General features: G+C 35.2%; 1 protein-coding gene and 1 long non-coding RNA gene across 6 annotated transcripts in view; one reads left to right on the top strand and one right to left on the bottom strand.

Moving 5' to 3' along the window:
- The first annotated feature begins 1,216 nt into the window (after nt 1–1,216).
- LOC145511119 (uncharacterized) lies at nt 1,217–24,407 on the top strand. The gene is made up of 3 exons (XR_014057518.1): nt 1,217–1,346; nt 1,726–2,007; nt 23,536–24,407. It is a non-coding gene; the product is annotated as an uncharacterized LOC145511119 (long non-coding RNA).
- Nucleotides 3,526–26,101, bottom strand: part of IL7 (interleukin 7) — a 52,281-nt gene continuing 29,705 nt past the window's right edge. For 2 of the 5 annotated variants that reach the window (XM_081503769.1, XM_081503770.1), the window contains exons 3-6: nt 11,498–11,578; nt 10,328–10,459; nt 7,145–7,198; nt 3,526–4,402 (exon numbers count right to left, since the gene is read on the bottom strand). In XM_081503769.1, the coding sequence (XP_081359895.1) occupies nt 4,283–4,402; nt 7,145–7,198; nt 10,328–10,459; nt 11,498–11,578 (387 nt within the window). In that variant the 3' untranslated portion in view covers nt 3,526–4,282. The remainder of the gene's footprint in view (nt 4,403–7,144; nt 7,199–10,327; nt 10,460–11,497; nt 11,579–26,101) is intronic. The other 3 variants (XM_081503771.1, XM_081503772.1, XM_081503773.1) reach the window with 3 other exon arrangements.

Below are 26,101 nucleotides of genomic sequence, written 5' to 3'. Positions count from 1 at the left end.
TTCTTTGAATCACCAGTCTCAAAATCTTAAGTTATAATACACTTGAAGACTGCCTGGGACATTAAGATGAATGCCCTTATCCATTGATGGTGGAGATATAAATTTATGATACTTTTTGAAGAAATTGGCTAAATTTACTTTAAAAGCCTTTAAAATACACATGCCTCATAATCCAGTAATTCTATTCCTAAAATGTATTTCTTCTTGAAGAAGTAATCTGAAGAAAAATATTTATGCAGAACACATTTAATAGTACTATTATTTGTAGTGATAAAAATTAATCTAGTAAGTTAATAAAGCATTTTTCAAATAATTTTTAATGGCATGGTGAGGTTATGTTTTGTTATTAGAACAAAAAGCTAGCCTACAATAGTGAATGTGTGTAAAATACAATTCCAGTTGTATAGAAGATGAGATGGATAAAAAGGCTTTTAAAGTATTTATATTCCTCTTTATATTTATTTCTACTCTTAAATAGTTATGATGTTACATATTCTTTATATTTTTGTATTACCAGTTTTTAAATGAATATATAATACTTTAATACTTTTTAACCTTTAAAAAATGAAGAGGTTTATGTTTTTCAAAATCACTCACATGTGATAATTTATTGAAAATCACTACCTCCTCTTCATTTGTTTTCTGACATTCACAAATATAGTTGATAGCCCTATATTAATGGTAATTATTAATAATATATTTAAGCTAGTTTCTGTGATACTTTTGTTAAAAGCAGTTTCTGTCAACTCTGTGTAATTTTAATAAGATAATTTTCTTAAATACTCATATTCTGGTATAGCCCTTCCTCAACTGTTTTACCACCTATGACTTGAAGAATTTTGACAAATCTGAAAAATGCAAGTGAATTTTTGATTTATAGAGCTAAACAAGAATTAAACTTGGTCTAAATGTTTTAGAGGTTTTTTTTTTCTTTCTGCTTTTGATCTTTGAAAAGCAAATATATATATGTTTACTTATTATACTGTAAAACTTTAAAGATTTCTCAAAGTTAATCTTATTTCTCCCTCTTGTTATTTTAGTCAAGAAGAATACTTTAAGAACCAAAAAGTTTTAATAATATATTTCCATTTTTACTAATCTTCCCAATCTTAGGAGTCCTAATAAGGAAAAAAACCTCATATGGACCACACAGGCAACATCAGAAATTCTTCGTTTTGAACACTAATTCTTCAAGGGTGATTTCCCTTTAAAAACTTGCTATTCAATTAACTATTACAGTTTGAAAATTTAAGCCTAAAAGTTTGTTTTCCAATCTCTTACTATAGACAAAAGTGAAGCACCGTTTGAATGAGCAATGTGTGTTCTAGATCAGCTCTGTATTCTTGGTGAGGCACTGTATTCTCGTGGTCTTTGTTTTAGATAAAGTGTTATGGCTCTCCCTCTGGTGTTACTAGAAAGATTGTTTGTCACTGATGCAATCACCAGAAAGCTGTTATGGGAGGAGGGGCTTATCACTTACTGCCTTAGATACTTTATTTAACTAAACCTTGAGCAATACTAGAAGTTAAAGACTGCTTAAAACATATCTAGTAGTGAAAAATTGCCTTGAACTATTTTAAATCTGAGTTTTCTTACTATCTCTAAGGGTCATTTGTCATGTTTGTGGCTAGCATCTTTTGAAAACCCTGTTTGATAAGTTTTCTCTACTGAATTCTACTACCTCAAAATCTTAGCCAGAATTTAGTTTTCCACTCTTTCTTGCAGCTACAGAGTAGATATGTAACCTTGGAACTATGGAGCAGACTGAGATTCTGAAACAAATAATATGAGGAAGCAGACACTGTAGTATGCATCTGTTTTCTCTTGAGGATGGTGGTGAGACACTGGGCTTTGAAGGGAACTGTGACAGCGTCAAGAAGTGGCACCCATTTTGCAAGATGCGACTTGTTACTCTTTAACTCTGAACCAGTGACTATGCCAAGGGAAAAAGCAGGAAGAACACACTGATTCATGTGAAGACGTCAAATGACATCAAATGGATTAAAGGTAATGGGTTATTAAAATATCAGTGTTGAATGATGCTTTTTCAAAGGTAACTGGGATTCCTTCTTACTTTTTATGTTTGTATACACAGTATCTGTGACAGCAGCCCTAGAGCCCAGAGCTTCCGATCTAAGTCCAAATGCTAAATGATTTAAAGTTGTTTTACTTTTAATTTTAAAGTCACATGTCCCCATGGTGGCTCTTTAGCTGAGGTCCTCCACTGAAGTAGTCTTTCATTATGACTTGGGCATTGTTTCTGGCTGAACAACTGCCTAACTTGATTAGCTGGCTCTTCCAGAGGTTTCTGTGAATTATCCAGTAACTTTTAATAAATTCCTTTTTGCTTAAACTAAGTAGGCTGGGATCTGTTATTTGAACTCAAAATGTTTTCAATAGTAAAATTCAGTATGACTTTGTGCTTCCCCTTTACAATGCCAATACTAATGAGAAAAGTGCTTAAAACCATGTTCTACAGCAGGAAATCTTCAATACATTGAGTTAAGACACCTTTCCTCATCCCAGTCATGGTGTGAGATAATCACAAACTGAATTTTAAGAAATATACTTTAAGTTAATATAATTATATTCATCTGCCAGGTCCGATTTGAGGATTATCAGTAATGTATGTAAAATCTTTGCCACAAATGTCTGACACTGAAGTTTTTATATAATTTTAGATATATGTACATGTTATATATTCCTCAAATATTTAGCTTCTATTTATGTGCCAGGCTCTGATCTAGGGACAGTGAACCAAGCAGTCAAAAGCCCCTGCCCTTTTGAAGTTCACATTCTAGTGGATGAAGATTGGCAATAAAGAAGATGAATCAATATATTTTACATTAGAATGTGATGAGTGTTATGGAGAAAAAGTGGGGAAGAAGTGGTTAGAATGAGACTGGTTGGAGAGGGGAAGAGGGTTGCAGTTTTAAGTAGGGTTTGAGGGATGATGGCATGAGAAAGTGACATTTGAGCATACAGCATACAGAGGGCTGAGCCCTTATTGGTTATTCTTTTTGTTTACTTTGTTGAAATTGTTTACTGAGTTTAAGTGCTCTGTGTTACGAGTATTTAATATCTTGAAGCATGTAGGTGTACATTCTTGATAGTTAAGAGATTAAAGATTATATTTCAATGGAAGTGAAAAATCGAAGAGTGGTGCAGTATTAAAAATCTTGGGCTTAAAAAATTCTTTTGGAGGACTTCCTTGGTGACCCAGTGGTTCGGGCTCTGCACTTCCACTGCAGGGGCCCAGGTTCAGTCCCTCATGGGGGAACTAAGATCCCATAAGCCACATGGCATGACCAGAAAAAAAAAATCCTATTGGGATTAATTAAATGAATCTGACAGTGTTAATATATAGGTCATTTATTATCAAAGGAGAAATGTTATCCAAAGTAAGCAATTGTAATACTGTATGAAAATATTTTTATATACAGATATTGTGTCAAAATTAAATATACACATTCCATTAATTAAAAGGCCAACATATATTATTCTCTTAAAAATATACTTCCCAAATTGCAAACTCATGTAGACAAATTTTATTAAACATAAATGACAAAAGTAACCCAGTGCTAAGGTTTAGCATCCTTAGGGCAGAAAAGTGACTTTCTGTTTTGTGAAACTATTCTTTATTTTAATTTTAAACCATCTATAATATCACTTATCAAAGGCACTGTGTTATACATTCATGTTTAATTACATCTCTTAATATCTTTCAATTACCTTGGACTCCTTTATGCTATTACTTCTTTATATGACTCACTCTCATGGGCCTTATCCACATCTCACTGTTAACTCTGAAACATTTCCGGCACAGACGACAACAATTTCCAGTCTCATTGCAGTATACTGATGCATAATGGGCATAAAACTATATATTTTGGTAATAATGAAATGTAAATTTTTAATCCTCATAACCTTTATATACTTCACAGAATTTATATATCTTCTGAAAATTTTAAACACATTTAAAAAGTATTATTGCAGCTAATACCTTACATGAATTGTCTTAAAAAAACTGGTCAGAATCAATACCAATTAATATATGTCCTCATACGTGTGAAATAGTTTTGTTGATTGCAGCATTTGGTTTCCATTGTTTAGGTCCATCTTCTGGTACTACAGTCAGGATTTCTCAGTTGCTGTAATCTGTTTTTACCAGGATGCATTCAGTAACTTCCAGGAGGCATTCTGCCCTCGAAAATCACATGAGCAGATAGATTCTTGGAGGATACAAATAAAGCTCAAAGTTTTATATTGCTACTCCTTATTTTCAATGTTCTTTAATGCCCCTCAAAATTTTATTCCAGCAAGTTTTTATCTTTTGTAGTAGTATCTTTAGGAAACACAAGTCATTCTGTTTTTTCTGTTCCTTTAAAGATTTATTCTCTTCCTAAAGAAATATATTAAAAAAAGTGTTTAAGTTCACATTTTTATAAAAATGCACATTGTAAAACATTCAATCTTCGCTTCCACTATACTAGATTATACTAAAAATTTTGTAATTAAAAAGAATAATCTTGGGACTTCCCTGGTAGTCCCAGCAGTTAAGACTTTGCCTTCTAACATAGGGTGTGCACGTTTGATCCCTGGTTAGGGACCTAAGATCCCACAAGCCTTGTGGCCAAAAAAACCAAGACATAAAGCAGAAGCATTATTGCAGCAAATTAAAAAAATAGTCCACATCAAAAGAATCTTTAAAAAAGGAGAACGTTGAATGACATTTTTTTTTAAATTATGGTTCCTAGCTGCGGTCATTGATGTGTAGGATATACAAGGTTGTTACGATTTAAAATTTAGGATTAAAGAACTATGTCAGGTGGCCACCATTTTTACCAATGCAACATAAGTGGACATAAGAGTACTGTTTAAACTTTTGTGAGAAAGATCTGTATGTTATTCAACTGAGTTCTTTTTTACAATGGAAAAAAATATTTTTATGGAAGAAAATTAATACTGAAAATATTCAGTTTATTTTGGCAAAGATGATTAATAAGGATATACCCGATTAAGTTTATTCCCTAGTCTTCACTAGAGAATGGAAGATGGCTGCCTCATAAGCTAGTTTTCCTACTCTGTCAAAAATCTTCCAAACGGCTACCTGTACAACCTACAGAAAGTGGAGAAAGGGACACCTAGATGTAATAGATATAGAAGAGAGTAGCTGCGCGTATCCTCAGTTGTATTTTTGTGAGTCCCGGAGATGTGGACTCTGAATGCCTGAGAAGTGAATTGATGTCTCAGAATTAACTAATGTCTCAGGGTTTGGATGCCAGATTCTTTTACAGAACAGAGAGGGAGAGGGGGTGAGGAAGTAAAGTAAAAAAGTCATATGCCAACACATCTTTAAAAAGTATAGACTGAAGTTTATGTGACTAGCAGACTTGAAATACACAGACATGAACATTTCATGACTTTTCTTCATAGACCAAGACTAAAGATTCATTAAAAAGACAAATAAACATGATTTTGTGTCTGTAATTTCAGGAACCCTGGTGTTATCTCCTTTTTCTAAACTTTCTTTCTAAATTCCCTTAGCCAGAGGCACTCGGTATATTGATACTACTCAGGTATTCATTTCAATTATTCCACTTCAGGTTAGAATACCTAGGGTTTCCTGAGTCCCGGGGTGTGCATACTCACTCTGCTTCTCTAAGAGGAGTAAGGGATTTCCATACTCCTTTCCTGGGCTGGGAAGATCTCCTGGAGAAGGGAATGGCAACCCACTCCAGTATCCTTGCCTGGAAACTTCCATGGACAGAGAGCCTGGTGGGGCTACAGTCCACGGAGTCGCAAAGAGTCAGACACGACTGAATGACTAACACTCACACAGAGTGGTCAAATAACATAATAATGGAGATGTGAAAAAAGAATCTATCACTGTCATGAACCAGGTGTGTTCATTTTTCCATGCCTCATTCTAGTTAATATATCATTGTCACATTTAGTGAAATATTCTGCCCACCAATGCAGGAGACATGAGTTCAGTTCCTGGGTCAAGAAGATCCCCTGCAGAAGGAAATGGCAACCCTCTCCAGTATTCTTGCCTGGGAAATCCCACGGACAGAGGAGACTGGCGGGCCACAGTCCACACGGTTGCAAAAGAGTCAGACATGACTTAGCAACAAAACAACAACACTAATATATAATCTATACAAGTAAAATGGATTTAAAAAGGGTCCTCATTTTTAATATGTATTTCTTTACTAAGGTCCCTTTTTTTCTTTGTATCTTGATTTCTAGTTTATTTTCTTCTATATAGTTTGGTCATGTCCTTTGCCTATTACCTATTGAGGTTTTAATTTTCTTTTTTAAAAAAATGCTCTGACATTTTCCCTAGCTTCTTTAATTTTAAAATAGTGGTTTCTGAAAATGCAGTTTAAAGAGATCCAGTTTCTAAATGATACCTCCCTTCTACTTTTACCAGTATTATAATGACTATTTTCAAAATCAACCATATAAAAGGAAACAATTCAAAGAGAAACATTCAGAAATTGTTGAGCAAAAAACTGATAAAAAAGATGTTTGCCTTCACCCTCTGCCTTCATATTGGCCTCTGCCAATTTGCATGGTCTCCAGCCCCTGTGTGCGTATGTGCTCAGTCCCTCAGTCGTGTACGACTCTTGCGACCCCAGGGACTGTGGCCTGCCAGGCTCCTCTGTCCATGGGATTCTTCAGGCAAGAATACTAGAGTGGGCTCCCATGCCCTCTTCCAGGGGATCTTCTGACCCAGGGATCGAACCCCCGTCTCTTATGTCTTCTGCATTGGCAGGCAGGCTCTTTACCACTGATGTCACCTGAGAAGCCCGTCAGGCCTGTAGACAGTACCAAACTACTAAAGTGACATCATAGAACACGGAGTTGAGAAGAGAGGTGCACAGTGGCTCCAGGGAGCACACGAAAGTCAGCTCCAGCCCACCACCCAAAGGTTACAGAGCGCCGCTTTGGGGAAAGGCCTGGCCTTCCAGCCCATCTGATCCGTTTATTTTGAGAGCTTGTCGTGTATGAGGACTTATACTTCGTTGTTTCCTCAAAAGGGCTGATCTTTACCAGGATGCTGGAGTTATTTCAAGCTGTTGAAGGCAAACATCTGGAGGGTGTAATAACTGTTACCAAATTTGGCAATAACTCTTACCAAATTCTTAGTGGGTTGGGCTTCACCCAGGGAAGGTGGTTTTCTTCCTTTACCCTTAAAAACAAAGTCGTATTTATTATATTGATTATTAATCCTTTATTACTTCTATTATTATAATTGCTAAATTTCATATTACCTTCAGCTCATCTAATCTATTTGAGAATCTAAATTATATATTATTAGTAGGGCAGAATACTAATTTCATTTAGAAATATTATCAAATATCAGGAAAAATGGAGAAACAAGAAAGGTTAGGTTAGTCTTCCAAATAACCTAGACTCATAATTTTGCAGATGTGTCCAGCACTGTGTTAATTGCTGTGAGGTCTGAAAAACAAATACAGAAGGGTATACTAATAGAGACAAAACTAGAACTTCAATCAACATGAAAATAATATTGCACTAAGTTGTTAAATCCTAACCATAAATTTTATTAAACTTTACCCATCAGAAGCAAGGTGAAATACACAACAGTAAAAAGCTTGTAGCATGCCTGACTAATGAAGAAAATTCAATGTAGTTGACCATCTTTAACATCTTGTCTTCTCATTACAAGAAAAAGGTGGATTGTATCAGTTAATCTTGTAACCATTTTACTATCAAGATTTAAATTTTTGTGTATTTTCTCTCTCTAAAATTAGTTGATTTTGGAACATGGTGATCCATGCAAAGTTCAACACGTGAGAAAAAGAATTGCAAATATACAGCATACCTATGACCTTTAACCCTTCCTACTCCAAGGGTGATATTGCTAGTTTGCTCTGCAGTCTTTTCAGTTAAGCCCTGACTTGAAGCTTATCCTCAACATAAGGCATTACTAAGCAATTGCATTTGTAAGCAACATGAAATGAACTTTCTATCCCTGTATAAGATAGTACAGTAATCCTGTATTTGTAGGAGGATTCGTTCTGGGACCCGGGTAGATACCAAAATCCAAGGACAGATGCTCAAGTTCCTTATATAAAATAGCATTGAATTTGCATATAACCAGGCACATCCTCCTGTAGACTTTAAATCATCTCTAGATCACTTATAATACCTAATACAATGTAAATGCTGTGTAAGTAGTTGTAAACACAATGTAGATGCTGCATAAATAGTTGTTAATGTGGCTTGACAAATTTAAGTTTTGCTTTTTGGAAGTTTCTGAAAAATTTTTTTGAATATTTTGATCCACAGTTGGTTGAATAAGAGAATGCAGAAGCAATGGATATGACAGGCTGACTGGACTGTTTTTTTTTATGTCATCCTCTTTATTTTTTTGTTTTTTAAGTGTAGAATAATTGCTTTACAATGTTGCATCAGTTTCTGCCGAACAACGTGAATCAGTCATAATTATATATCCCCTTCCTCAGAAGCCTCCCTACCCCTTCCCATCCCACCCTTCTAGGTCATCACAGAGTGCCAGGCTTGGGCTCCCTGTGTTGTATCGAAGCTTTCCACTAATTACCAGTTTTACACATGGTAGTATATATATGTCAATGCTACTTTCTTAATTAGTCCTTCCCTCTCCTTCCCCCACTGACTGTACTTTAAATCATTATAAATAAGGATTAAGAGCCAAAATAGAACCTCTTTATGAATCTTAAACTTTGCCTTGAAGGATGTATAGAACAGGAGAGATCAGATGTATAGAAAACAGAACAGCAGAAATTCTATATAAGAAATTAACATGAGTAAGGGGACAAGATTGGAAATAAGCTTGGCAAAAACCCACCACCAGAAGGAGGCTGGCTTGCATGAAGTAAATAACCATAACAATAAATGAAATAGTCTAACTTATTAAGGTCCAACATGTATTTTCATCACTGTCTGTAGGGCTCAAGGACAGTCTTGCCATTTCACCTTCTGTGGGCAACTACTAGTATTAAAATTTTTTTAAACAATCCTTTTTCTATCATAAAAATGTTTAAAAAAATTTTTTTTAATTTATAGGAAATATTTTGGCTTTATATGGCAGCTGGTAAAATTCCTAAAGAGGGAGTAATAGTAATAATAATAATAATAAAACATTTATTGAAACTTTTTAGTACTAAGCAAGCTTCCCAGGTGGCTCAGTGGTAAAGAATCTACCTGCAAGGCAGGGGACATGGGTTTGATCCCTGGGACAGGAAGAACCATTAGAGGAGGAAATGGCAACCCACTCCAGTGTTCTTGATGGGATAATCTCATGGATAGAGGAGCCTGGCAGGCAACAGTGCATGGAGTTGCAAAGAGTTGGACATGACTGAGCTAGCATGCATGCATGCTATATGAATAATATCATTTAACACTTAACCTTTTCAACATCCTATAATGTAGATACTATATTTTTCTCCACTTTGCAGGTGAAGAAATTGTTGTCTAGTCCCAAGATAATGTCTTCCAAATTTTGTTTTATTGCTTACATTTCATAACTGCTAGTAGAGAAGTAGAAAAAATTAGCCCCATACTTATCAAAATTATTGAGGCAAAAAAACTGAAAATTGTTGGACATAAATACATTCAAATTTTATATAAAAAGATATTTGTTAAATATTTGATTAATTTTTGTAGGTTATGAGTTCTTACAAATGTGTACATAAATGGATTAAAATTATTAAGATATTTTAGAAATAAAAATTTACCATCCTCATCCAACTTATCACCCTAGCCTCCTTGAAAGTTACTATTTCAATGTGAAGTGAAAGCCGCTCAGTTGTGTCCGCCTCTTTGCGACCCCATGAACTATGCAGTCCATGGAATTCTCCAGGCCAGAATACTAGAGTGGGTAGCCTATCCCTTCTCCAATGGATCTTTCCAGCCCAGTAATCAAACCGCGGTCTCCTGCATTGAAGGCAGATTCTTTACCAACTGAACTATGAGGGGAGCCCATGGCAATACTATTTATTATTTTCTTTCATTTATTTGTTTTCTTTTTTTAATTGAAGTATAGTTGATTTACAGTGTTGCCCTTTTTTATTTTTAGTCCCCTTTTAGAAATGATTTCATTGCCCTAGCCAAGAGAGGAATAGGTACTTTACAAGTTGAAATTTTCCTCTTCTAGAATTGAGTAAATGCTTTTTGGTTTTCTTATAAGCACTTAGATTTCTCTGCTAATGCAGAGATGATTAACATTGATTAGCATAGGATCATCAGAGAATAATAGTATCCTATCACGGGAGGAGTTTATATTTTGGTTCAAAGTAAACAGTCCTCAGCTTACCTTGCTGGTGCAGTTCAGCAGTGTTAATGTGCCCTGTGAAACCGTTGATAGGTGAAGCTTGAAATCGTCACTGATATTCATTTTAAGGAATTGCTTCAACTTTCGAGCAGCACGATTCAAAAACGAAGCTTCCTATTATAGAAAAAACATCAGAAGGGCTGTGGTTCAAATAAAATATTAAGAAGTAATAAGCATTTCTAAAGAGCCTAAAGCCAGAACTGTATTGCCAAATAATGCCCCACCTCCACCCCACTTTTCTTCTATTCCAGTTAATCACATGACTGATGAGCAACTAAACTGAAACTGTTTAGCTCCCAGGTGACAGCCTAAAGTGCCTAGAACTCAGTTTAATGATTATGTGACTTTTTAAACTCTCTTTTCTTTGTTATGTATGATCTTATCACTTATGAGTGAGCACATAACAAGTTTATTCAGTTTTAAACAAGATAACTAAAGGAGAGCGCTTCTGAAAGCAGCAGTAATAAAAGGTATGTGTGATTTTTATTATTATTATTTTTGCCCCTTTGGAGCTATGGCTGAATAACTGGCAATAATAAAGGCCAATTTGCCTAAAACAAGTGTTTCAAATACTTAATGTAAGGAATTTTTTTAAGGAATTTATGGATACACTCAAATGCCATGAGGTTCACTCAGTTATTGTGAGTTTCAAAAAGACTTGAATAACACACTAGTTTCTGCAGAAAGAGATGACACAAACTTTTATTCAAAATTCTGTAAATTGTAACATTACACCAAATAGAGGAGGTAATGATTTGAAGATAAAATATTGAAAGAAAAAATTTAAAAATGCCTACAACTAAATTATGCCCATTAATTATGTCTGTATATGCAAGCAATTATTCTGACAAGCATTTTCCTGAATAAATGTTTCAGAACTGAGATGTGTATCTTTGAATTCAGCAGTTCTACTGTTTTCAAGGTGAAAAATGAAATGCTAAAATTGAAAGGAATATTTATCAAGTAAGCATTGGGCAATTTGTAAAATAAAAGTATAAAAGACCACAATATCACAATATATCAATGGGAATGGTCAGGTTAGAACCAAAAAACTATGTCATTAATAATCAGTATAATAAACAGATACAGGAAATATAAACTTCTATGATATCAAGCTCAAATGACATAAAAACTCCAAATAATTATCATTACCTTATTATCATCACATGAATGTTTTTTAAAAAAGTTAGGTTCGTTATTCAGGCAATTGCTATCAAAGTTTATCATGTTGTCCTGTAATAAATAATATAAAATAATATGGTTAAACTGGGGACCTTTCTAGTATGTTGTAATTATAAAAATAACAATGTTATAATATTTGGTATTTATATGTGCATTTTTAGGAAAACAGCCTGGCTCAGCTGACTAGGCAGGAAGAATAGTTTTCTATAATTGAAGAATAAACAAGTATATATACAAACCCTTAAAAAGAGCTTCCCTAGACTCCATACTTTAATTCAAGAAATGAGAGAAACTGGCTCTTGGGAGGGGGTAATGAAAGTATCTATTTTAGTAGTTGTACTATATAGGAGTTGTACTATATGGGAGAAGCGAATGGCAACCCACTCCAGTATTCTTGCCTGGAGAATTCCATGGACAGGGGAGCCTGCAGGCTGCAGTCCATGGGGTCGAACGGTCTTTCACTATACAGGAAACACTATAAATTTTGAAATCATGAAGTTGAGATTCATTTAAGCAGTTATTTGGTCCAGTTTCCTGACACGGTCAAACAGCGACAAAGGGAATTAAGAATGATTTACTTGACAGTAAAGTTGAAATTCATTCTATAGCATTTTAAACAAACCGGTTGGGGATGTTTGAGGTAGAACTTTGCTGTGAAAAAGTGAGATTTAATGTGTGTATTGTCATGTAGGAGTGGGAAGGCAGACTGGCACATTCTCATTTTTCTTATCTAAGAAATTTTCTTATGTAAGGAATTTCTTATCTTTCAAAGGTGGGAAATCGAGAATACAGTTGACATATTAGAATTTCCTAAGGACTCTTTATGCACAGGATTGGACTAGCTCTGTCCAGCAAACTAGCAATTCCATGATATCAAAGCTTCTATCAAGCAATCTTAGCCTATGTGTTGTCATCAAGAAACAGACAAAAAGTGGGGTAATGGCAGGATTTAATCATGGGCTCTAATCTTCGTCTGCCTCTCAGAAAAATATGCATTAGTCTTCTCACCTGTGAAAAGCATAAATAGTCTCTGGGTTTATCCTGACTTTAAATGTATATATTATCTGTTTTACCTGTAAGAATTATACAGCCTGAACATGTAATCATTCATTTAACCATTCAGCACTTCCTACAGGTCAGTGTGCAAGGTTCTCTGCCAAGCTTAATGGGAAAACAAAGATAAAAGAAAAAGTTGCATTTTCTTGTGCCATTTGATATAAAGGGCAGATGCTGCATCCTTTGACACTTGTACATCATTTCTTATGTTTGTAAAAGTATGCTTATATAAACAAGATTTGTTAGCACCAACCATCCTAGTCATACTGCAGATATCTCAGGTGCAAATAGATATATTTTTCTATAACTATCCTCGTGTTGCCATTATATTAATACACATTCCTGAAAAGATAGTGGAGAATTAATGTTCTCTCGTGTTCTCTCATTTTCCTATTGACTTACATTTAACCTCAAGAAGGACAATAAATCATTCATACATTTCTCTCTGATGAGACATGCATTTTGTTTTTGCCATGTTGTTGTTGTTTAGTGGCTAAGTCATGTCCAACTCTTTTGTGACCCCATGGATTATAGCCTGCCAGGGTCTTCTATCCATAGGATTTCCCAGGCAAGAATACTGGAGTGGGTTGCCATCTCCTTCTCCAGGGGATCTTCTGAACTAGGGATTGAACCTGCATCTCCTGCATTGGCAGGTGGATTCTTTACCACTGAACCACCTGAGAAAGCCCTTGTTTTTGCCATGCAATGCCTCCAAAAAAAAAACCAAAAAGGATTAACAAATATGCTACTAATCTGTATGACATTTTTCAATTTACCAAAAATTATAGTATGGAATAGTACCTATTTTTTAGAACATTTTAATAAATTGCATGAGACATGAATATTTGAAAAGCCATATTGGTTAAGCCACTGCTCCGGGTATTAAACAAGACTCATTTTTGGCAGATACAGAAAGGTAATGTTGTACCAGGTGGTTTGTTTTTCAAATGTTTTCAGCAATAGAGAAAACTGTTACTTAAAAGGTTGACATAAAAGGCTGATTCCTATAGAAGTCACAATTATAACTGAATAGTTTACTTTGCATTTTATGAATAAAAATTTAACATAAACATAAATGAGTAACAACTACAGTTGCTTTCTGCAATTATTTTCATTTACGCCCTATGAGAAAGATGGTTCAGACTAAGATTTATAGAATTATAGAGTTGGAAAGAAGCTTATACATCCATCTTTTGATTTAGAAAATAGCAGAATTACTTTATCAGTAGTAGTTTATTAAAGGGATCTTGACATATTTGAATATTCATGTTTATTATGAATATGAAAAATAATAAGAGACAATCCAAGATCACATTGACTATGAACTCAATATTCTCCAGTAAAAACATTATGTTATCAATGTTGTTCCTAAAATACCTAATGTCCTTTCCATTTGTAGTATTATATCTTCTTTCATTGCAGCATAGTTTCCTTCTATCTTTGAAATTTTTCTATTGCATTCATAGCAGTCGCTTCCTCAGAAACACTAACTACTTAAAAAATTGATTTCTATTTCACTTTTTCTTTTATATATTTTCTTTGATTTTTTTTTTTCAAGATTCACTTTTGTGTGGTTTTTGCCAACATGTCTTTGATATGCCTGTTCCAATTGGACACTCATAGTCACATGTGCTCTAAGTGAACTACTGTCTATTTACAGCTTATAAATGATTCTCATCGGCAGCTACATAACTGATGGCTCCCTCCTTTCTATTCTTCTTCTATTTTGTAGATCTGGGATTAAGGATTGGGGTTTTGACATAGAAAAGAAAGATTTAGTCTCATGGCTTACTACTCTTTGAAAATGAACTTGGTCCCTACAGAAATATTCTTCCATTTCTGATTATCACTATTACAACCCACTCATGGCCCAAAATCTTATGACATAAAAAGATTCATTTGGAGGACACTTTGAAAAGTGACACTTCTTTTTAGTGAAATTTGTAATCTGTATGAAATTTGAAAAGGTCTATATTGTTCTTGGAATCCTATTTCAAATGTTACAGATTTTACCGTTAGTCAGGTAGCTTATCCGATTATAGTAAAAATTGGTAGCTAATTCCTAGCTTAAATGAAAAGTCATTCATTTATTCTTCAATCAACTACTTGTTGAACATCTACCATGTGCCTTATAATAACTGGGGATAGAACTGTGATCAAGATTACAGATGGTTTCTTCCTTCAAGAAATTTACCTTCTGGTATTAAAGACAAACATCAATTCAATCAGTTCAGTTCAGTCGCTCAGTCGTGTCCGACTCTTTGCAACCCCATGAATCGCAGCACGCCAGGCCTCCCTGTCCATCACCAACTCCTGGAGTCTACCCAAATCCATGTCAATCGAGTCGGTGATGCCATCCAGCCATCTCATCCTCTGTCATCCCCGTCTCCTCCTGCCCCCAATCCTTCCCGGCATTAGGGTCTTTTCCAATGAGTCAACTCTTCGCATGAGATGGCCAAAGAATTGGAGTTTCAGCTTCAACCTCAACCCATCCAATGAACACCAGGACTGATCTCCTTTAGGATGGACTGGTTGGATCTCCTTGCAGTCCAAGGGACTCAAGAGTCTTCTCCAATACCACAGTTCAAAAGCATCAATTCTTCGGCGCTCAGCTTTCTTCACCGTCCAACTCTCACATCCATACATGACCACTGAAAACACCATAGCCTTGACTAGACGGATCTTTGTCAACAAAGTAATGTCTCTGCTTTTCAATATGCTGTCTAGGTTGGTCATAACCTTCCTTCCAAGGAGTAAGCGTCTTTTAATTTCATGGCTGCAGTCACCATCAGCAGTGATTTTGGAGCCCCCCAAAATAAAGTCTGACACTGTTTCCACTGTTTCCCCATCTATTTCCCATGAAGTGATGGGACCAGATGCCATGATCTTAGTTTTCTGAACATTGAGCTTTAAGCCAACTTTTTCACTCTCCTCTTTCACTTTCATCAAGAGGCTCTTTAGTTCTTCGCTTTCCGCCATAAGGGTGGTGTCATCTGCATATCTGAAGTTATTGATATTTCTCCCAGCAATCTTGACTTCAGCTTGTGTTTCTTCCAGCCCAGCGTTTCTCATGATGTACTCTGCATATAAGTTAAATAAGCATGGTGTCAATATACAGCCTTGACGTACTCCTTTTCCTACTTGGAACCAGTTTGTTGTTCCATGTCCAGTTCTAACTGTTGCTTCCTGACCTGCATACAGGTTTCTCAAGAGACAGGTCAGATGGTCTGGTATTCCCATCTCTTTAAGAATTTTCCGCAGTTTATTGTGATCCACACAATCAAAGGCTTTGGCATAGTCAATAAAGCAGAAATAGATGTTTTTCTGGAACTCTCTTGCTTTGTCAATGACCCAGCAGATGTTGGCAATTTGATCTCTGGTTCCTCTGCCTTTTCTAAAACCAGCTTGAACATCTGGAAGTTCACGGTTCACGTATTGCTGAAGCCTGGCTTGGAGAATTTTGAGCCTTACTTAACTAGCGTGTGAGATGAGTGCAATTGTGCGGTAGTTTGAGCATTCTTTGGCATTGCCTTACTTCGAGATTGGAATGAAAACTGACCTTTTCCAGTCTTGTGGCCACTGCTGAGTTTTCCAGATTTACTGGCATATTGAGTGCAGCACTTTCACAGCATCATCTTTCAGGATTTGAAATAGCTCAACTGGAATTCCATCACCTCCACTAGCTTTGTTTGTAGTGATGCTTTCTAAGGCTCACTTGACTTCACATTCCCAGAGAGATGGTGTGAATAAAATGTTCGATTTGTAAATAGATTCAGTTGACATTCAGGGATCCAAGAGCATACATAGAGAAGCCAAAAAGCTGGAATAACTGGGGAATAGATAGTTTTAAGAAGGTGGTGGTCCATAATGTACAATGCCAACCAAGAGGTCAAGTAAGTTGTCTTGTACCAAATCTATGCCCATAAAAAAAGCAAAATGAAATTAGAAAAACAGAACCTAACCTGCTGTGATTTTATCAGAGTCTAACCTATCTGGGTAAGAGAAATACCCACTGTCAGCCCTTGCTCCACATGCTTTCTCACCTAAGTTGGCGGGCACTAAGAAGCACTAGTAAAGTTTACAGCCCAGGAGCACAGACACATCAGAAGACTGAGACTTAATTGACAGACTATAAAATGCTCCCCATCTCCCCACTTTAAAGCTGGCTTGAAACTAAATATTCAAAAAGTGAAGATCCTGGCATCTGGTCCCATCCTTCATGGCAAATAGATGGGAGAAAAGTGGAAACTGACAGACTATTTTCTTGGGCTCCAAAATCACTAGAGATGGTGACTTCAGCCATTAAATTAAAAGATACTTCTTGAAGAAAAGCTATGACAAACCTAGACAACATATTAAAAAGCAGATATCACCTTGCTGACAAAGGTCCATATATAGTTTTTCCAGTCGTCTTGTATGGATGTGAGAATTGGCCCATAAAGAAGGCTGAGCACTGAAGAACTGATGTTTTTGAACTATGGTTCTAGAGAAGACTTGGGAGTCCCTTGAGCCCCAAGGAGATCAAATCCTAAAGGAAATCAACCCTGATTATTAATTGGAAAGACTGATGCTGAGGCTGAAGCTCCAATATTTTGGCCCCCTCGTGCAAAAAGCCGACTCATTGGAAAAGACCCTGATGTTGGGAAAGATTGAGGGCAATAGGAGAATGGGCCAGCAGAGGATGAGATGGTTGGATGGCATAGTTGACTGAATGGACATGAGTTTGCGCAAACTCCGGGAGAAAGTGAAGAACAGGGGAGCCTGGTGTGCTGCAGTCCATGCGGTCACGAAGAATTGGACACAGCTGAGTGACAGAACAACAGTAAGGAAGCAATTCAACCATCAATAACTTTACAAAACTAAAGCACCAGGCCCAGATGGGTTTGCTGATTATTTCTATCAAACATTTAAGGAGGAAATCATAGCTATTCTCTATAATATCTTCCAGAAGACAGAAGCAGAGTGAATACTTCTTATTTTGTTCTATGAGACCAGGCCTGCCCTAATACCAAAATCAAGTGAAGATAAGACAAAAATAGAAAATCACACATCAATATATCTTATGAAAATAGACACAAAAATCCTCAGAAAAATATAGGAAATTGAATTTAACAATGTATAAAATAATTATACACCATAAGTGTATTTACCCATACAAGTGATATTTACCCATACATGCAAGACTGGTTCAACAGTCAAAAAATCAATGAATGTAACCCATCCCCTTAACAGGGTAAAAAATAAAAATGATCAAATTATAAATAGCAGGAAAAATCAATTGAAAAACTCAACACCCATTCATTTATAAACACCTGTCAGTAAGCGAGGACTAGGGGGAAACTTCCCTAACGTGATAAAAAAGCATCTACAAAATCCTGTTGCTAATATAATACTTAATGGTGAGAAACTGAGAACTTTCCTATAATTAGGAACAAGGAAAAGATGTCCCTCTCATCATTACTTATCAACTGTATATCAAAAATCTTAGATGATTTGATAACAAAAAGGAAATAAAAGACTTACAAATTAGGAAGGATGAAATATAACTGTCCTTTTTACTATATGACATAATTTACATAGACAATCCTAAAGAATCAACAGAAAAAAAAAAAACCCTCCTGGAACCAATAAGTGATTATGTGAGGTTGCAGTATACAAAGTTAGACAAAAATTAATAGTTTTCCTCCATAACAGCGATGAACAAATGTAATTTGAAACTAAAAACACAACAGTGTTTACAGTACTTAGGTATAAATCTAACAAAATATATACAAGATCTTTATGAAGAAAACTACACAACTCTGGTGAAAGATCGAAGGAGACTTAAATAAATGGAAAGATAGTCCATGTTCATGGGTTGGAACCTTGTCATGGGTTAGAACTCAACCTTGTCAAAATGTTTGTTATCCCAACTTGACCGATGGATTTATCATAAACTCAATCTCAGCAAGTTATTATGTGAATATCAACAAACTGATTCTAAAACTTACATGAAGAGGCAAAAGATCTAGAATAGCCAACTCAATTTGGAAAGAGAAAAGTCATAGAACTGACTCAAAAACTATGGCAAAAAACGGACTGAAAAACTGTAGCAATCAAGATTGTGTGACAGTGGCAAAAGAATAGACAAATAGATCTATTTGCAACACAACAGAGAGCCCAAAATAAACCCACAAAATCAATCAACTGATCTTTGATAAAGGAGTAAAGAAAATACAATGGAACAAAGTCCCTTCAACAGTGCTGGAACTGGATATCCACATGCAAAACAATTTATACAGACTTTATACTCTTCACAGAATAACTCAAAATGGATCACAGTCCTAAATCTAAAATACATAACAATAAAGCTTAGAAGATAACATAGGGGAAAATCTAGGTGATCTTGGGTAGAGCTTTGACTTTTTACATAAAATTCTAAAGGCATGATTCTTGAAGGATATCACTGATAATCTGTACTTCACTAAAATTAAAACTTCAAAACACATACATACATATACATACATATGTATACTTCCCCTGATTATGATAATTACAGTAGCACTACTCATATCCATATATATGAATAGGTATGTGATAAAGTATATATTATATATATGTAGTATATAATATAAAATATATATAAAATATATAATATACATGATAGCAGCACTATCTATATCCATACCATAATATATTTTTTATATATTACAAACACATGCACAAACACTTCTCTTTGAAAACAAAATTGGAAAAATAAACTTTTTATAGGGACTTGTTTACATATACAAGTGGGGCACCAACAGAAAATTAACATGCTGTCATTTAATGGCTGCATCTGTGATTAGTCTTGCATGCACAGTGCCTGATTTCTTAAGAATTTAAATGTTTTAAAATATCATTTAATAGCATTCCAGCCAGAGGTTATTTTAGCCAGACAAGGTGAATACCAAGACAGGAGTGTAACGTTATCTTGCCACCTAGGGTCCCATCAAGTGGCCCAGTATACACTGAAACCATAGATTCCTGCTTTAGCTCTATTAAACCGCAGACATAAAAACTGAGTCATAGCTGACATATAACATTAGGTTTTAAGCATTCAATAATTAGATATTTGTGTATACTGCAAAACGATCACCACTATAAGTCTAGTTCAGTAAGTTTAACATCCATCACTACATAGAGTTAAAATGTTTTCTCCTATGATGAGAACTCTTGAGGTTTACTCTGTTAGCAATTTTCAAAATATATATACAGTATTAATAACTATAGTCACTATGCTGTAGATTACATTCCCAAGATTGAATTCCCAGTTTTATGGGATCATTCTGCTTTATACCAGGATGGCAGTTTGTTTGGTTAGCTCCCCTTGGCATTGTTAAAAATCTTCCAGTTTGGGCAATAAAGTATTTTCTCACCCTACTTGTATTATGGCATTTTGATTTTGGTTTGTGTGATACAGCTTTCCCATCTGTTGACTTTTTAAATTATTTTGAACATAAAAATATTTTTATGTCATCTATATTGCTTACATGTCATTATTCAAACAATACTAAAATGTATAATGAAAATCTTTCCAATTTTTCTCCACTGCCCCTACTAGAATCAGCTCCCCAAGGTGATTCATATTAGCAGTTTGATAAGAATATTTTTTAATTACTTTTAATTGGAGGATAATTGTTTTACAATATTATGCTGTTTTCTGCCATATATCAACATGAACAGGCAATAGGTATATGTATGTCCCCTCACTCCTGAACCTCTCTTCCACCTCCTGCCTCATCCCACTCATCTAAAGTTATCACAAGGCACTGGATTTGAGCCCCCTGTGTCATACAGCCAGTTTCCACTGGCTATCTAATTTTACGTATGATAATGTATATGTTTCAATGCTTCTTGCTCAAAAAAAAAAAATGCATATGTGTAATGTGCATTCAAAATTCACACATATAAATGATATATAGGGTTTATGAAAGCATGTTCCTCTACCATTTAAAATACAGGATCATAAAATATATACTACTCTTCAATCTGTTATGTATTATTTTCACTTTATATTATGATCTTTATGATCATCATTCTAAGTTAAATATCTTTTTTAAAGAACTGCATAATCTACATTAAGTGTATTCTGAGGTTTATTCAGCACTTCTCTCATTGATGAAAAAAGTCAATATTTATTCCAACAATGCTACAGTAGACATCTTTGTATGTGTATATTGTTGTTGTTATTTAGTTGCTAAGTTGTGTCCAACTCTTTTGCGACCCCATGCACTGCAGCCTGCCAGGCTCCTCTGTCCATGGGATTTTCCAGGCAAGAATACTGGAATGGGTTGCCATTTCCTTCTCCAGGGGATCTTCGCCACCCAGCGCGATCGAACCTGCATCTCCTGCATTGGCAGGAAGATTTCTTTCCCGCTAAGCCACCAAGGAAGCCCATGTATATATTATCTCCTTTTATATGAATTTTTGCATTTTTATAGAATTAGTTTCCGTAATTGAGACTTGCTGAAGGGAATGGTATATCCATTTAAAAATCATTATGTTCAGTAAAAATGATTCACACTTCCACCAGCAAATGTGTCCATTTTGTCACATCTTTGCCAGCACCAGATGTCATAAGCCTTTAACAATTTTACCAATCCTGATATGTGAAAATTTGTGCCTCATTATAGCTTATATTTGCATCTCCATGACTACTAGAGGATGAGCATCATTTTATGTTAATTGGCAATTTGCATCTCCTTTTCTATGAACAGCCTCATCTTAGCCATTTTCTTAAGTTGTCTTTTAATGATCAGTTTCTACATTTTATATTAGGAATTTTTAAAAACTCTCTATGTTTTGTTTCAGGTGTGTCTCTCATATAACATACTTTTTATACAATTAAAGTTCAGAGATTAAAATAATACAGATATTTATTACTATTTTATGCTCCTTTTCATTTGTTTTGTCATTTCGGTATGTTGTTGGCTTTAGTGTTTATTCTTTGTTATAACTAATTAAGCTCTGATATTCAAGAAAGGGAAGATATTTAATACAGGAATTTAATAGCTAAAGTGTTTTCTACTAAATTTTATGCTAAAATTCTAAGGTGAATATATAGTGCTACTAATTAACAACCAAAAGTTAATCAAAGCTCTGAGGTTACCAAAATATAATTATGTTCATTCCAGTCCTTCCTAAGACCACAAGTAGCCAAAGTAAAGCAATTCTGATGAAATTTATCATCACTTTGCTTCTTATTTAACTTACATTCATGAAATAATGTTTCTTTTTGTATGTCTCCAAGAGCTTCCGTGGTGGCTCAGACAATAGAGAATCTGCCTGCAATGCAGGACACTCGGGTTCAATCCCTGGGTCTGGAAGATCTCCTGAAGAAGGAAATGGCAACACACTCCAATATTCTTTCCTGGGAAACCCCACGGACAGAGGAGCCTGGTGGGCTATAGTCCATGGGGTTGCAAATATTTGGACACGACTGAGTGACTAGCATAGTACATAAAAGCAGAAATACAAAGTTAAATGTTTTAACAATATTGACAGTCATTCTGTAGAGAATGGTCCAGGAATAAAAGCAAAACCCACCAGTCCAAAAACAATATTGAAAACTATATTATCGAATACAGAGTGTCAAAATAATATCATAAAACTACCCTCAATATACTTTTCATGCAGAAAAGTTAGAGTCAAACATGACTGAACACACATGCATGCATGCATGTACACATATATGTATAATGGAATCACTTTGCCACACACCAGAAACTTAATACAACACTGTAAATCAACTATACTTCAATAAAAAAATTTAAAAGCCAATCAGCCAGCAGAATTCATTAAAAACACTTATAGTGTTATGTATACAGAACAAAGGAGGTTACCACAAAAGGGTAATGAATAAATCTTAGTTTTAAACCCATTCTTTATCTTGTATAAAATTGTCTATGCATTGTATGCCTTTTCTGGAAGTGAATATATATGTTCTATTTATGGGATGCCTTTCTGTTGTTAAAACACAACTTAGATACATAACTTGATGTTTTATTCAGTTGTATTAATTAGGTTGTGGCTTTGTAAGCTTGGGGATAAGAAACAGTGTTCCAGGAATGGTATGATTCAGCAGTTGGCCGATTTCCGTAAATATCAGTGTTCATGTCAAGTAGAAATATGTAATAGTTACTGAAGCCTGGCAGCATATTCATCTATAGTTGGTGCGGTGCCATGGATCAAGAAACTGTGCATATCCACTCTGAATATGTAGGAAGTGTTATTATGAGACAAATATAAAAGTTTCATACAGGGCATCCATTCTCTGTCTTCTCAGTAGATTGCAGTCCTACTTCAGCACCATGGAAAGAACACTGGAACTGAGATGTGGATAACTACATCTTAGTATTTCCACTATTGGCCTTAAATAATTTTCCAGCAGTAATAAACTTACAGAGATTATATAAGCCAAATTTCTAATCTTATGAATTATAATAGAAAAGTGAGGCAAAACAGCAGTCAACTGACTTGTCCAAGTCTCAAAGTCAAAGTGGCAAAGCTGGGACTCTGACCCAAACATTTTCATTTCAGACCAGTGGACCTATTAATACAGCACTATGCTGACATAAGATAACTTCGTGAATTTCCTCATCTGTAATATGAGTTTGTTGAACCTGAGCAGTGGTTTTCACACACCATATTCCATGTATTCCTAGGGTTCCACAGGATGACTTGAGGACCACTCGGAAATAAGCATGAGATGATGCATAATAGTCAAGACTCAGGGCCTCATTGGAGTTTTATGTAGGATTCACTTGAAAAAAAAAAAGCTTCATGGATAAATAAAAATTTGAAAAAACACAGTTACTGGTGATTCACTTCTAAGTTCTATACATGCAGAGTCATCATGTATATGTTTAAATTTTAATAGAATTTCACCCTCATAAATCAAGCAATTTATAGTCTCCTCTTTTTCTCTCCAGCTGCTGGGAGCCATTTCAGTCCCACTGCTCCTTTTGGAAATTTTCATCTCAGAACTCCATCCACTTGGTATTTACTACTTTTTGTTTACTTGTTTCCAGTGCAAGAGCTACATTTAACTAGTCTTTAAGTTTTCCATTGTGTCTTCATGTAATCAAAATTTACTGACTGAAGAATGACAATTACACTTATGACACATTACCAAAATTTCAGAGAACATCAGTCATATGTAAACTCTGAGTTCCAAAATAACTCATCTTTCTGAATGCTTCTCAATTCAAATTTATTTTATGAGCCGTATGAGTTACCTTTCTAAATCCCAGACCTAATTCTACTGTTGTGCATGCTAAGTCGCTTCAGTCATGTCCAAATATTTGCAACCCAAGGACTGTAGCCCACCAGGCTCCTCTGTCTATGGGGATTCTCCAGGCAAGAATACTGGAGTGGATTGCCATGCCCTCCTCCAGGGGTTCTTCCAGACCCAGGTATTGAACCTGCATCTCTTATGTCTCCTACATTGGCAGGCAGGTTCTTTACCACTAGCGCAACCTGGGAAGCCCAATTCTACTGTTACGGAGTTTAAAAAGTCATCAATGGCTCCTTACTACCTAGTCCTAGAAAGTCAGGTTCACATTCCTCAGGTTGCCATGCAAGGCCTTCCAAGATCTGATCACAGCCTAACTTCCAAACTTTATACACACATCTCAACCATTGCTCAAGCCACATAGGCTGCTGGCTGCTAAATGTGACTTCCTAGCCCCCATATTTAATAAGTTACTGTCTTTATGTATTTTATCGTCAATTATCAGCACTATCTTGTGTTGTAATTATTTAAGTGTTTGTCTTTCAAAACTGTTAACTTATAGGACTGGAACTTAGTCTTGTGGACTGTTTTTTTTTTATATACTTATGTTCAATGTGTAATAGATTAATGAGAGATTAATTTCCAAAATATACAAACAGCTCATATAGCTTAATATAAAAAACAATAAAAAATGGGTAGAAGACCTAAATAAATGTTTTCTCCAAAGAAGTCATAGAGATGGCCAACAGGCACATGAAAAGATGGTCAATTTCACTAATTAACATGCAAATCAAAACCATAAGGAGGTATCACCTCACACCAGTCAGAATGGCCATCCTTAAAAAGTCTAAAAGTAATAAATGCTGAAGAGAGTGTGGAGAAAAAGGAACACTTTTACACTGTGGTGGAAAAGTAAACTGGTATAATCACTATGGAGAGCAGTATGAAGGCTTCTAGAGTTGCAGTAGGATCCAGAAATTCCACCCCTGGGCACGTATCTGGAGAAAACTCTAATTCAAAAAGATATATGAAGTCTAGTGTTCATAGCAGCATTATTCCAGGACAGGGAAGCAACCCAAATGTCCATCAACAGATGAGTGGGTTAAGAAGATGTGGTACATATATACAATGGAGTATCACTGAGTCATAAGAAAAGAATGAAATAATGTCACTTGCAGGAACCTGGATGGACCTAGAGATCATCTCATGAAGTGAAATAAGTCAAAGACAAATAATTGATAGTACTTATATGTAGAATCTAAAAAATGATACAAATGAACTTATTTAAAAACATAAATATATTCACAGACATAGAAAACAAACTTACGGTTACCAAAGGGTAAGGAGGGAGGTGAGGAGTGATAAATTAGGAGTTTGGGATTAATATATACACACTACTATATACAAAATAGAAAACCAACAAGGACTGACTGTACAGCACAGTGAGCTATACTCAGTATCTTGTACTAACCTATAATGGAAAAGAATCTGAAAAGGAATGTATATACATCTATAACTGAAAAAAATAACAGGTTGCATATAATCACCAGCAGACATTTTATAGATTCATATCAAATTGTATTAAAACCCTGGACTCCCATCTTACTTCCTATCCATTTGTCAAAGTACTATTAAAACTGTAATTCTCCCTTTCTAGTCACTAGAATTCTCAGAGTGCATATCATACATCTTTGAACTGGCAGAATACAATAAGCAGATGCTTAATAAATATTTAACAACTATTAAAGAACAGAAGTTAAGATCTTTCCAGAGATCTAGAAAACCTCATTGCAAATCTGCCAACGTATGCACAATGATCATCTTAGGAGATTTTAATTATCAGTCTTAAGGTTAATATGCAGTAATGGTTACATAGGATCTCCTAAGCATGGCAATCAGCAATTAACAAATGTGCCCAATATAAAATTATAATTACCAGTGCTTATATATCCCATTCTCTAACTGCCTTACCACTTGCCTGAACTTTATGTATAGTTGTCCAACTCTAGGGCCCATAGGATTTTATGAATAGGAGAATATGAGGAGCCAAATACTAGACTGAATATATTTAAAGATTCTGGTGAGCTGAAGTGAGATGGTCACAGATAGAACAAGATAGAGATTTACTGAAGAAAAGTGTCCAGCAAAACAATATAACCAAGCATGGTGGACCAAATTATTGTGCAAAATCACAAGGGGAGCACTTTATACTGAGAGCATCACTGTAAACACTGTCTAGTCAAGCAACAATAAGCAAGACATTA

Source organism: Giraffa tippelskirchi, chromosome 6, assembly GCF_054371585.1.
Source record: "Giraffa tippelskirchi isolate mGirTip1 chromosome 6, T2T-mGirTip1v1.2.pri, whole genome shotgun sequence".
NCBI lineage: Eukaryota > Metazoa > Chordata > Mammalia > Artiodactyla > Giraffidae > Giraffa > Giraffa tippelskirchi.
This window is presented reverse-complemented; position numbering and strand designations above follow the sequence as displayed.